The 14,799-nt window shown below is 26.4% G+C and overlaps 1 protein-coding gene across 1 annotated transcript; it reads right to left on the bottom strand.

Annotated features, from left to right (window-relative positions):
- Window positions 1–2,583: 2,583 nt before the first annotated feature.
- LOC107016222 (kirola-like) lies at window positions 2,584–3,750 on the bottom strand. Its single transcript, XM_015216714.2, has 2 exons — window positions 3,538–3,750; window positions 2,584–3,087 (listed from the first exon to the last, which is right to left on the bottom strand). Exons 1-2 carry the CDS (start codon window positions 3,722–3,724, stop codon window positions 2,831–2,833), a joined length of 444 nt encoding a protein of 147 aa, XP_015072200.1. The 5' UTR covers window positions 3,725–3,750; the 3' UTR covers window positions 2,584–2,830.
- Between the last annotated feature and the right edge of the window lie 11,049 nt (window positions 3,751–14,799).

The following is a 14,799-nucleotide window of genomic DNA, read 5'->3' as shown; positions in this document are numbered from 1 at the left end:
TTGATTGTTGGGCTTGATTTCCCTTTGTTTTTCATCCTGCACTAACAATGAGAATGCTTGTGCAAGTGATGGCAAAGGATTCATCATGAGAATGCTTCCTCGAATCGCAGTATACACCTCATTCAATCCCATAAGAAACTGAATCAATCTCCTGTCCTGTTCTGCTTTATAAGAATTTTCCTTAGCTCCACAAACACAGTTGCAACTACATTGAATCTTCACATGAAGAATACTCAATTCCTCCCACAATCTTTTCATCCTTGTATAGTATGTTGTGATATCTAAACTTCCTTGAGATAGATCATTTATCTCCCGTTGAACTTGGTAGAGTTTTGCTCCATTCGTCTGATCATATCGATCCTCCAATTCCTTCCACAACTCAAACGAATCACTCACATACTCCACACTATCAGAAATTTCTTTTGCTAGTGAATTTAGAATCCATGATGTCACTATGTTATCACACCTTTCCCATTGACGATATTGCAATGTTCCTGGATCTGGTTTCTTACATTCTCCATTGATAAAGCCTAACTTGTTCTTAACTGAAAGAGATCTGTAAACACTTCTCCTCCATGATTTGTATCCTGTTCCATCGAAAGGAACTTGCACTAAAGATGCACCTGGATTATCCGATGGATGCATGTACAAAGAAGAACTAATTTCTTCACTCCCAGTACTATTAGTTGTTCTACCAGTACCATTTGATTGTTCAACAGTTTCAGTTGTCATCTTAGATCAATTGAATATACGTATTTCAACACTTCTATCAGAAAGGAATGAAAAATCGATACAATCTCAAATTGCTTGAATCGAAGAACAATTTCCAGAATTTGATAGAAACAGAGTAAGGAGAAGAGAATCAGAGAGCAATTTCTAAATTTCGATAGAAACAGAAGAAGAAGAAAAGAAGAATCACAGACAATACCTATCAAAGTAAGCTGTGCTCTGATACCATGTTAACATCAATGCTCACATGAACAAACTAGAATCCATAAGGATGCAGTTGGAGAAGAAGAAGAGCAATGCAGAAACAGAATCCATAAGGATGCAGTTGGAGAAGAAGAAGAGCAATGCAGTTGGGGAAAATCAAAATTGTATTGATTCCAATGTGACTGTACAAGCTTTATACAAAACAGAATAAAATTTGTAACAATAATCCAGCTGTCACTAACAACAAAATAACTAACTAGGCTAACTAACTAACTAATTGAGAATTAATTAACTAGAAAATATTTAATTAACTAATCTAATCTCAATAATAATAATTATATAATTAATCCTTTGTCCCATATTGTTCTCCTTTATATGCTATTTCAGAAATTATAAATAAAAAAGAGTATTTTCAACACTCATTTATTTTCCATAACCTTGTATTTTTCTATTGTTTTAAAACAAATAACAATTGGTGGTGGCAGTGGTGACGGTGGCATAGTTATATATAGCTTAAGGTGGTTAGGTTAATTTTTAACGAAAAATTATATCATGTATATAGAAAATTGTACCAATTATATTGATCACAAAATATTTTTCACATCTATATATTAAATCTCAAACATCCTTAACGAAATTTCTAATTTCACCGGTGCAGAATAAAAATGTAATACACAAGATAATCGATATCAACTATTACGTAATAGTTAATACTATAGAAGGAACATATAATAAATGTTAGTGTCCATCTTATAATAGAGCATATTATTAAATATAGGGAAAATTGTATATAATAGCAAACTAATAACCTAAAATAAATGGAGTAGCTAGGGTTTGATTTAATTGTGCTCCATAGCAAACGTTTACAAAAAATTGTCAGGCGCCTCTTTCCCAAATATCTCGCTCGCCACTCTCCTCCATTCTCTCGCTCGCTTCCTCACTTTTTATACAAACACAAGTGTATAAAAATTGTTTCTAATTGTATAAAGCAGAGAAAATTGTATTAATACATATACTTTTGTTCCCCTCTCTCCCCTCTTCCAGATCTTGCTCGCCGCTCTCCCAAATCTCGCTCGCCACCCTCGCCTTTCTCACCTATACAAACAGAAGCGAAATTTATAAATTGCGTTTTTGTTTGTATAAAGCGTGAGAAAATTGTATATACATATGCAAGTACATATATTTTCGTCCTATACACTTACAATTATACAATAAAAATACTCCCCTGCCCAGTTTCTTTTGCCTTTCTCTCTTTCTCGTTTTATATAATTTTCAAATTGTATCTAATTTCTCTCTTTCTCGTTTTATACAATTCGATTCAATTGTATATTCATTGTCAAGTCTCTTTTGTCTTTCTCTCTTTCTCATTTTATACAAATTCAAATTGTATGTAATCGTTCTATACACTTATAATAATACAATTCATTTTATACACTTCGTTTTTATACAGTTCTCTGCCCAAGTGTCTTTCTCTTTCTTGTTTTATACACTTCGTTTTATATAATTTGCTTCAACTGTATATGTATAGCGAATTATACAGTTTCTATGTTTGTTATGGAACGCAATTATGCAAACTTTACTATAGCATACAAATATGAATTTTTTATTTGCTATATGTGAAAGTTGCCCTTAAATATATCGTTTTTGATATAGGTGAATTTTAATGATATTTTCCATATCTTTGAACATTGAAAATACATCCCTTGAAGGAAAAGGAACATAAAAGTAATATATTCTTTAAACACAATGTTATTTATTTCACACACTATAGCTAGCTAGATAGAACTAGCTAGCCAGTATCACACACAAACACACATATACGTGTGTAAATATACATATATATACTTTGCATATATGTATAAATATTGCTATGAGCCATTGAATAGCATCGATTTTTTTATTGCTTAAGAAGGTGATTCTCAATTTCTTTTGTCACATGAAGGACATAAGCCAAGAGAACGAGAGGTTCTGGTGTGTCTTCAGTTTTTTTCTCGTACAAAAATGTCCATGTAGTCCAATGATGATCACATGATGTGATAATAGTGAAGGAATCGTACAACTCTAACAGATCTCCACCTATTATTTTCCAAGTAATTGTTTTAGTTTCATGATCGACTGCTTCAATCACTTGCTTTGCCGTCTTATCTTTTCCATCTACAATCAATAAAATCGAAAATATAAGGGATAAATGTTGTACGGAATTCGAGATAATACGAGAAAATATAAACGCGAAAAACAAGACAACAGATTTACGTGCTTCACCAATAAATTGGCTACGTCCACGGGGAAGAGAGGGAGCAGTTTTATTATGGAGAGGCAAAAACAGAATACAGAATAGGGTTTGCCATAGCGTCTAATTCTATATATAGTGCTAAGCTACGCCCTAACAGGCTTGGGCCCAAAATACAGAATTGACAGATAATTAAGGGCCCAATACAACAACATTGTATAAGGGCCCAATACAGCGAGACCCCCGTCCTTTCTGTTGTAACGGGTCCGATTCAAGGCATTCAACAATAAATGTACATAAGCTTTTGGAGCAAGTAATATGATCTTATATAGATTAATTCATATGTAGAGAGAGGGGAAATGTGTATATGTTACCATCGTTATATGTCCATTCAACAATTGCACCAACCTCTATTGTTTCACCTTCGTGAATCTCAAAATTTTTTACCTTACTAGGGCTTATGTTGGATATATGATGAGTTTTGGCATGAAAAATATCGTGAACCGAATGTCCTCCACACTTCACCTCAACTGAAGAAATCAACTTGCCCTTCAGACCCATATTTATTTTATTTTTTTGGTTTAACAAAAAGTTTTGAAAGAAAGTGATGATAAAATTATTACAAATGGTAGTGTCCTTATATAGATTTCAATTTGCTACACCAAAAATTTTATTATATAAATATTATAAAACATGATCCACGACAGATCATGGAAATTTAGGTTAGGTTGTTAGGCATTACTTAAAAAAATGATTAAAAAAATAATTATCTTGTTTTTCCTTCTTTTTCTTTTTTTTTATAGTAGATTTAAAGCTCGACTGAAAAAATGATCAAACGTATTTATTTAGTTTTTAACAAATTTAAAAGATCAAAATTACTCAGTTATTTCATAAAGAAATTCTAACCACTCAACTTATTTTTAATTAAAAAATACTGAAGATAAAATCGGGAAATTATATCATGTAAATATTACAAAAAAGAAAATAATCCTAGACGTAGATATTAAGTGGTTGTCATCACGATTTAAATTTTTTAAATTATGATAGAAAAATATGTATAAGTGTCGTTATATTTCAAACTAACAATTGAATCTATATTTATGATTTCAATCAACGTTCGTCGTTTATATTCATACACATATTTAGAAAATTATGGTCTAAAATATAATCTATGGACTTTTTCTTACGTCCAAAACAATATCTCTTTTTTTTCTAGATGTTGAGAAATAGTATGCCAATAGATTTTTTTGTGTTTTTGGTAACTTAAAATACAATTGTGTTGTCTTTCAATTATTAGTTGTACCAAAAGAAATTATAAATGAATGTTTGATCATGTATTCATTATAATAAAATGTGAAAAAAGTTTGTTTTTGTTTTTAAAATAAAAAATAATGTTTAAAACTTAGAGTTGGGTTTGGCTATGAATATGACTTGAGTATATTGACTTTTTTGAGTAATTTGGAGAGAAAAAATTAAAAATACTTTTTTGTTATTTTTAAAAATTCTTAGAAAAATATAAAATTCAACTTCAAGTTAAATAAATTTCTGAATTTAATGATTAAGCATAATTTTTAGTTCAACTTCAAAAAAAAATCATGGTTAAACGCCTTCAAATTACATTATTTATATTTATAAAATACATGAAGACTACGACATGCATTACAAAATCACTTTTAACAATAATTAATATGCATATTAATAAAAAGTATTAAAATTTTTATCTATATTAGTAAATTGTTATTGAATCGAATGTCATTATAGATTTTAGAAATATTTATAAAAGTTTTACTTGTCTAAAAAAATATACTAAAGAATAATTAAATTATTACTGTTAATTAATTTTCACTAAAGATTATTTTTCGTGGCGTAATGATATTATGAAAGTTTAGTGCTAGCTGTCAACTCATTAATTACGTGTACAATTATTTATTTTATAAAGAAATACTAAAAAGATAAAGGTTTATAACTCAATACTAAAAATGTTTCAAAGGATAAAAATCATAGAAAAATAAAAATAGAAAAGATTAATGTAATATAAATCGAAAAATAGAGGGAAAATAAAGGTTATTTCTTCCTAATTGATGGTGAAGATGAGATTTTTTTTGTACTTCTAAATAGAAACTCTTTTTTTAGCTATAGAAAAGACAAGAAGAGGGACTCCGCTCAAAATTTATCGTTTGATTTTAATTTTTAATAAATAATATGATCGATTGATAAATTTTTAACTGAAATTAATTTCAAAAAAATAAATTACTTCGTTAAATTTTCCAAAAATATAAGTAAATTAAATATTCACTTGCTCAATAAGTTAAAACTTTGGGAAGATAATCACATCATATTTGCTCATATATAAAATAATCCCCTCTATTAATAATTTACTCAATCATAGTGATTTTGTATTTTTTTTTATATGCCCCTAATATAGAGTCCCGTCATCAATTATCATGTATATGCTAATGATATTATTATTTTTAATAGTGATAAGTCTTCTACTATTATAAACTCATCATAAATGAAATTTAGATTTATGAAAATACTTATAGTCAACTTATGAATAAGTTAATACTAAGTCACGCTCTTAATAAAGCCAAACACTAAATTAAAATTGTCTTTTCATGTCATTATGAGTTAAGTGGGGGACAAAGCTTAACTAATCAAATTTATTTTTTTGTTATGATTATGTATAAAAATACACTGTCCTTAACTCTAAGAAAAATATGAAAAAAAATCAATTTCAATTATATTTTGATATTTATTTATTTCAACTTTAAATCATCTCAAATTTCAGTCAAGTGCAAGCATATTAATTTTGAAAAGAAAAAAGTTAAATAAATATTTAGTTGAAATATTAATCTTGATAAATTAATTTTCATATTTCATAAAATTGACATTGTATACAAAATTTTCATATAAAAATAGTTAGATTAGTCTAATAACCTCCTAAATAAATTTTACTCAAATCTCTAAAATTAAGAGCATGTATGCTATAACTTTAAAATGGATGACAAAATTGTCCCATTTTAAATAATTCAAGGGGCATCAACCCTTTTTTTCTTGAAATAATCGTGTGAAGAAAAGGTATTTTTGATACATTCAACCGCAATAAAAATATCATTAGCGACAATTAAGAATTAATTATCGCTAAATATTTATTTTTAGCGGCAGTTATCGTATATGTCCTTAAACCTTTAGTAACATTGGTTCTAATGACACTTAACTAATGCCGGTAAAGGTTTTAGCATTTTTTATTAATGTCAATATTTAATGCCGCTAAAAGTTATTTTTGTTGTAGTAATTTAAATATAGTTTGAGGGTATTTTTAAATGAAAAATATATGATAACTTTTTATTCAATAATATAAGGGATGATAAATTTAATTTATTTTGAAATATTATTTGTAATTCTTTTTTTCCTAGTTTTAAGGACGAAAATCGTGTATGCAAGCACTTCAATTAAATGTTTAAAATCAAACAATACGGTAATAAGATTTTACATTATTGACATTTTGGTGAAAATTTGAAGTGTTTTTTCAAGAACATACTTGCGAATGAAATCAGTACTAAATATTTTAATAATAATATATTTTGAGGTGATATTTAAAAGTAAAAAAATTAACCGAACTGTACCAATCTTAAAGAAAAATCAATATGATTTAGATAAATGGCCAAATACATAAAGAGATCCCTAAACTTGTTGACTTTTTTTCCTTAGGTATCTCAACTACGTCATTTTCCTATTTAATCATTAAACCAACCATAATTTGTTCCTTTAAAACACTGTTGATTGATTTTGATCGGATTTTCTATTGTAAATGCCTTCAATTGTGTTTGAATTGTAATGATTTTGATTGAAGGAATGAAGACAATCCGCATTAGTCTAATTTATTTTCTAATGTGTTTAAACGACTAAAGTAAAACACAATTATTCTCATACATTGTACTAACGTGTTCTTGAACAACATATGCATCCTCTATCAATACCCCTCACAAATCTGGTTCCACATCAGACAACCGTGTTTGTTTAAACGGAACAAATTATGGGTGGTTCAATGATTCAATATGAAAATGACATAGTTGAGATACCTGAGAGAAAAAACCCGACAAATTTAGAAATCTGTTTATGTATTTAACCTAATTTTAAAAAATCTAATTTTAATTATATATTATAAAATATCTGAAACATTAAGATGATATAATTTTTTTATTATAACTAAACCGTCCGACATTCCGAATTTATAAGATTTGAACGAAATCTTATTATTTGTGAGTTATCAAAAAGAAGATCTTGTGGACAACGATATAAAAACAGCAAAATCTTTGGTTTCTATGACTAAATTTTCTTGGCCAAAATTATCTTTTTTTTAATGTATCGTATCTGCTTTTCTTATAATTTTTAATAATATGTCTATTCAACTAGGTTTAATGTGACTCTCCAAGATACAGAGAATTAAAAATATAGGTGGGTCGAGGATTAAGCCCAGTTCGAATTGACTTTTACCTTTTGACTTATAAGCTAAAATTTAAAAAACTTAAAAGTAAATTGGCTTATTTTTATGATTTTAGTTTGAAATCAGAGGCTTATAAGCACTTTATAGAATTATTTCAATGCTTTAAAAACGTTTAAGAGTTATTTTAGCTTAACAACAATTAAATAAGTCAATCCAAATAGATGATACTACAAGTGTATAGTTGTAGCACGAAGGTAGTAAGAGTGTACTACTGATAAAGGAAACTCGACTACGTAACTACTAAATTTCTATTATAATCCTCGACCTTTATATCCTTCTCATATTCTTAGTAAGTTGTAGTTTGTGTCATGTCCTGGTTAATCACCTCTCTCTAATAGTTTTTCAACTACTTCTAACTCTCCTTAGACTAATCATCGCTAAATCCTCACCATCCTCGTCGAAACACGTGTTCGTCTCCTCATCACATTTTCGAAACACCTCATTTTCACCTCTCGCATCGTATCCACCACATTGGTCACTCATATCTTGTCATGAATATTTTCCTTCCTAATCATATATCACCTAGTATATCCACGTGTTCATGTCAACGCCTTTATTTTCATAAAGATATTAACTAGTGGATCAAGTGATTAGGCCCATTGGAAATTTCCTAACAAGGCCCAAATTTATTAAAAAATTTGAATTTTTGCCGAAAAATAATTGTTCAAATATTTTTCTTATTCATTTCTTAATTTTTAGAATGTTTTATTTAAGCATATAAGATCATAAACTTTATACAATCTTAAACATACATCATATATGTATATTTTTCTAATATATAGGATCAAAAAACTTTCATGATATGCATATTTTTCAAATATATAGGATCAAAAAACTTTCATGCATTTTAAATGTTTATACTTTTACTTTATATAATTACTAATTTACTATTAAATAGCTTTGTATCTAGTCAGGATACATCTTATATACCTTGTGTATTTCTTTTTTCTCAAAACAAATAAAAACTTTTCTTCATTAGATCATTTTCTAGCAAGAAAAATGAACAAAAATATCTCTAATTGTTTTTTCTTGAAAGTAAATTTAAGGACTATCATCGGATAGACTTTCAGGGATACTTAATACATTTCCCCCGAGTAATAAAAATTCTAACCTAGAATCTCACTATTATATGCAAATCAAACAAAGTTAACATTTATATTTCATTTAAAAGTATTTTTCCTAATTTTTCTTAAAATATTAGGTTTACGATTCTAAACATTTATCAAAACCAGAAATACAAGTATTTTATATTGCATTACAAACTATTTTGACTAATTTGAATTCGGGGTGCAACAAATTTTAGGTTCGATAAACTTAAAGATCTTAAAATGGTGAAGTTAGGTATCTCAAGGCGAGAAGCCAAAGGTTCGATAAACTTATCATGCCTTTGTTTAGGTAGGCAGTACTATCATTTTAGCAACAAAATAAATCGATAAAAGATTGGGATATCGAAATAATCTAGTTTAAGATTTGATGATTCACCTCTTTGTCTGCTTGTATTAAAAATAAAAATCTTAAAGATTGAATTCATAGAATTTAAATATTAATTTGACTGCTTTATATTATACCATAGAAATAAACTAAAAATACATAATGGAATCTTGATTTATCAACATTATTATTAGAATAATTTCTTAATTTGTGTGGTTGATATTGAAATAAATTTTACCCCTACCTTTTTCAGAGTCCTAATTAAATTATGTAGGACCTTAAATTTCACCTCCATTATAATTTTCCACTTTGTGGTATAAAGATTGGCATGTGATATTGTCATAAAATGATCTATTGTTACTTTGAGTAACCTAATGTGTACAAATTAAAAGCCTAAAATGCTATATGTAATGACAAATTTGAATATGCCACACAAAATCTTGGGTATAGAAAAAATATGTTGAGAGCGTTATCTTTAAATGAATCTTATAATATGCATTTTAGATTTAATTGGAACTTTAATGCGAAACTTTGAATAATGAATGAAAAATTTAAAATCAGAATATGCCACCGAAAAAAAATGAAATTGTAAGATTGTAAAGCTATTGGTTAACTACATAATCAGACGTGCAAAAAAGAGTTTTACAGAAAAAAAAAGGATAAAATGCATTTTTAAATTATACGAAATGGAATCATATGTTAATAGTTTGATTAAAAATATTTTTATCATTGGTACTTTAGTCAAGAAGTATTCCTATTATTAGTTTTAGACCAAAAAAGTAATTTTCATAGTGAATATATTGATTCTTTTCTTTTTAGACAAGTTTTTTTTAAAAAAATAAAAACATTGTAACTCATCATCAATTTTCATATATATATATATAGAGAGTAAAAATTAAAAGTCAATAAAAAAAGTAATTCTTGTATTCTTCTTTATTGTTCAGTATTGATCTGATATATTCTCCAATAAATATAATCATAATTATATTTATCACTTTTTAAATATAATAAATTTAATCTTTTGTAAAAAAAATAGAAATGACTATAGTCAATAATAAGTATAAATTAATAATTAAATTATAGGAAAAATTCTTTTAATTAGATATTTTACCTATATTATTTTCTTTTTTTAAAAAAATATCTTTTTAATTTTAATACCTTTTAATTACAAAATAAAAAAATATATAATAAACTTTCATTAATAGTTTCTACTAGTGTCTTTGAGGCAAACATTCATTTCATGGGAAAAACATATACCTTTTATAGTTCAAGAAAAGAGATAAACCTTTTTCTTTCCTCTCTTTATTCAAGAATCTTTTGGATTATGCAAAACAATTAATTATTTATTATTTTGAGAATTGGGCTTTGATTTTCTCCAACTAATTTTTGGGTAATTTTATATTTAAGAGTTTTGGTGAAACTCACCCAAGAAGTTTCTATATCTTCTTTTTAGATATCTCACCTTGAGAACACACATTGAAAAAACAAAACTTTATTTGAAATATTTTTGCTCAACTTTTTAGGGACAACTAGTAAAAGATGCACAGTATTAATTATTAAATTATATATTAAAAAATTGGATCTTCTAATCTAGCTAAACTATGTCCACTATTCACTTTGCAAGTGAAAAAGTACAATGTGGTAGTATTGAAAAAAATTCACCTAAGGAATCGAGCGTAGCTGATTTAGAGATGAGTTATATAAGTATTAAATTTTGGATAATGAATTTGGTTAGAAATTTAAAAAAATTATGATATATATTTTTTTTATTTTAACGTATATTGATTCTTTTTCTATTTTTTAATTAGAAAGTATTAAAGGTTAAAAGAATAAAAATGTTAAAAAAATAAAATATCATTCTGCTTAAAAAGAATTTTTTTAAAAATTTTTATGAGTAATATTATGTTTGATATTTATTATATGATAAGTCATTTATATATGAAATCAATATCGTATTTGATTTTGTAATTTAAAATGTTGCGTAATTAATTAATATTTTTTTTTTGTTATTATTTGTCATTTATACTAAAAATAGATATTTGTTTTTATTTGTCATTCTTCGCGTATGAAGAGTAAAACATATTTATTAATATTTTACTCTTAATATTAATTATTTTTTCTCAAAATTTAAGATTATACCTCAATCAATATAAATATTATATTTAATTATTTTCTTAAGAAATATATAAATTTTAAAATAAACAAATAATAGAGAAAAGGAGAAAAAAATAAAAAGTATAAGTTATACTCCCTCCGTCCGAATTGTTTGTCATGTTACGCTTATCGAATGTCAATTTGACTAATTTTCAAAAGTAAATTAGATCACATTAATTCGATATTTTAAACAAAAGAATTAGATATTCTAAAACTATATGATAAGTACTATAAATTACAATTTTTTTGCATATTAATACGATGAAAAAATATATTTTAAAATATTAATCAAATTTTTTATAGTTTAACTCTAAAAATAGAAACTATGACAAACGAAAGTAATTACTTGATTGACTCAAAACACATTCTTGCTAGCTCTCAACTATGCATTAATTGAGCCTTCCAATCTCAAAAGAAAGAAAACTATTTATTAATTTCTTAGAACTATATTTTGAAATATAATATAGAAATGTTAATTCTTATTTTAAAATAATAAAAGTTGTGTTGAAAGGAATCTTATGGACCAAATGACTTGCCAATAGCAAATGTACTAGTAGAACACAATATAATGTTAATATAATAGTTGTGCAATTAATATGTTTTTGGGTTGCAGTGTCCATAATAAACATTGACTATAAATATATGCATGTTGGTTTGCCCTATAATATATGTACTTAAAAATAATTTTAAAACACTATGCTAATTCTAGGAATAGTCAATCCAAATATCACTTCCCAATACAATAATTAAAGTTTGTAGAATCTCACTTAACAAACCCCACTTTTATTAAAAAGAAAAACACTTTGTTTATGTCTTAGATTAACATTCTAACCTATTCATATTAGTTTATTCGTTCGACAGTTGTCCACTATTGACTTGTCACATTTTTAAAAAATGATAAATAATATAAATATGTTATTATTTTATTCTTTAATTTTATTAAATTTAATTCTTTAAAAAATGTGTTAGATAATAATTAATATTCAATAATAAGGGTAAAATAGACATAAAATATAAATTATAACTTAATTTTTTAAATTGACAAATATTATTGGACAACTATTTTTTAGTATAATAGATAACTATTAGGGAGAAAATATTTGTCTTTCTAAACTATTTGATATCCTTTAAAAAAGCATACTATTATTTTGGAAAAAATATTTATTTAATCGATTATTTTTTAAGATTTCAATATTTTGAAATAAAGTTTTCTCGTTAAAATGATAGATATTGGGGATCAGTAATTCAAAATGTTTTATGACGGCTAATTGTGTTTTTAATACAATGTGTTAAATTTTGGTGTTATTTTTTTTGTTTTTTCAATTTTCTCACATGTAATTGATCAAAATAATTTTAGAGAGCATTCTTTCTTTAGGAAATTGAATTCTTTGATTAATATATTCCTTATTAATTTTTTAGTGTTAATTTATGCATGTGTCTCTTAATTCTAGAATAATTCATGTTAAGGGTAAATTTGGAAAAAGATAATTAATTTTCTCTAGATTGTTTAAATTGATAACTATTTTGGGACAAGTATTTTAATATACATGACAACTAAAAAGGAACAAAAGGAGTATAAAAGAAAAAAAATAAGGTGATTAATTGAAAACGTGATTAAGGGGTCCTATTAAATACTAAAATATTAACATTTTAAAAAATTTCCCGTTAAAAAAAATAAGAACTGGGCACTTTCGTGTGACCCACATTTTAGGCCAAGTAACTTCATAACTTTCGAAAAAAATTTACTAACTCAATTCATTTTAACTCATTCAAATTCAGATCAACTCGCTCGTTTGACATCTCCACTATCCCTCTCCACCACCTTCCACCCCCCCCCCCTTTCTTTCAACCCACAACCCTCCATAGCCATTATCAGTGCAACCGTCTTCGACTTCGACCATTATAATATTTACTTAAATTATATATACTTTTTTGATAAAGGAGTAAAAAATTTAATAACGATAACAATATATTCAATGTAACACTCAAATAATGATCGAAAAAAAGATATATCAATTAAAAATATTACCCCTATATATGTGGGATAATAAAAATTTTCTCGATAAATGTTCTATTAAAAAAAAAAAAGAATCACCCTAACATCACTTAATAGGTTTTTCACATCTTACTATACTGTTGTTTCCCTTTTATGGGCTTTAATAAACATAAGTATTATTTAGTAATTATTTGCAAATTAAATACTCTATATAGTACATATAAGAATTAAGAAACCAAGGCAACCTTCTATTTCTATTCTGAAACTTATACAAGTCCAATCACACTTTTGAAAAATAGATTATTTAATTCATAGAAAAAGATCAAAAAAATTATTGTGTGCCATATATGAAACTGAACAAAAATGTCAAAAGTTACTAGTTTGGTCTATAAATATTCTTATCGTTAATAGCTTAGTTTAAAAATATCTTTGGAGTTACTATAATTTCCTATTGAAGATGACGTTACGTATTAATTATTTAAAAAGAAGGTATTAATAGTATATTATGGTGTTTTAATATAATTAATCGATATAGCTTCATTCGAATATTTTCTATCTTCCATCAATACAGATACGGAATACTCTATTACTTAAATTTTGAACCTTGATCCTTTATTTTCATCTTGACGATAAGGCGATCGAAAGCGAAAAACAAACAATTTCTTATATTTAAGACGCAACAACTGTTATTAAAGTTCAACATCACGAACAACATACCCTAAGACTCAAGGTCAAATACCTTTGAAGGTAGATTTTCCTTCGTCAATTATACAAATAAAATATTATGAATTCAAATGAACCCCTCATTCTTATATTTAAGACGCAACAACTGTTATTAAAGTCCAACATCACGAACAACATACCCTAAGATTCAAGGTCAAATACCTTTGAAGGTAGATTTTCCTTCGTCAACTATATAAATAAAATATTATGAATTCAGATGAACCCCTCGTTCTTATCTGACTCTGCCCCGACAATAAGTCAACTAACTCCTTGCACTAGGACCCCTTAGCAAATTTCTTGCTACTATAGTTAATACATACAATTGACTTTAATTTGTTGGAGTTAGTATATTTCTATATTATTCTATCAAAAATATGGCAGTGCTTAAACACTGAAAAGAGAATTGTATTTACTGTGAATCTGTGACCAAATGGCTGGACAAAGATAAAAGAATCAACAAAAAGTAGAAGTATTCAGTAGTAGTAACTACTACATTTAATATATCAACAGTCACTTTTTTAAAAAAAATCAGAAGGTACAGAAAATAAAAAGAAGTCAGAAATAATTATTTACCTAATAATAATAATAATAATTATAAGAGTAAAAAAAACAAGACATTTTAACCCTCATTCAATTCTATTTTTCCTATTGACTTTACTTGTGTGCTCTCTGCCCTATGCTTCTGAAATAATTTATTTTGTGTCTCACCTAATTTATATTAGTTGCGTGAGGGTTCGTGTTGTCTCACAAATTAATAATTCAAATAAAAAAAATAATAATACAAATTATATAGATACATAATTAATTTTATTTAATAATAAAGTA

This window comes from Solanum pennellii, chromosome 4 (assembly GCF_001406875.1).
Source record: "Solanum pennellii chromosome 4, SPENNV200".
Taxonomy (NCBI): domain Eukaryota; kingdom Viridiplantae; phylum Streptophyta; class Magnoliopsida; order Solanales; family Solanaceae; genus Solanum; species Solanum pennellii.
This window is presented reverse-complemented; position numbering and strand designations above follow the sequence as displayed.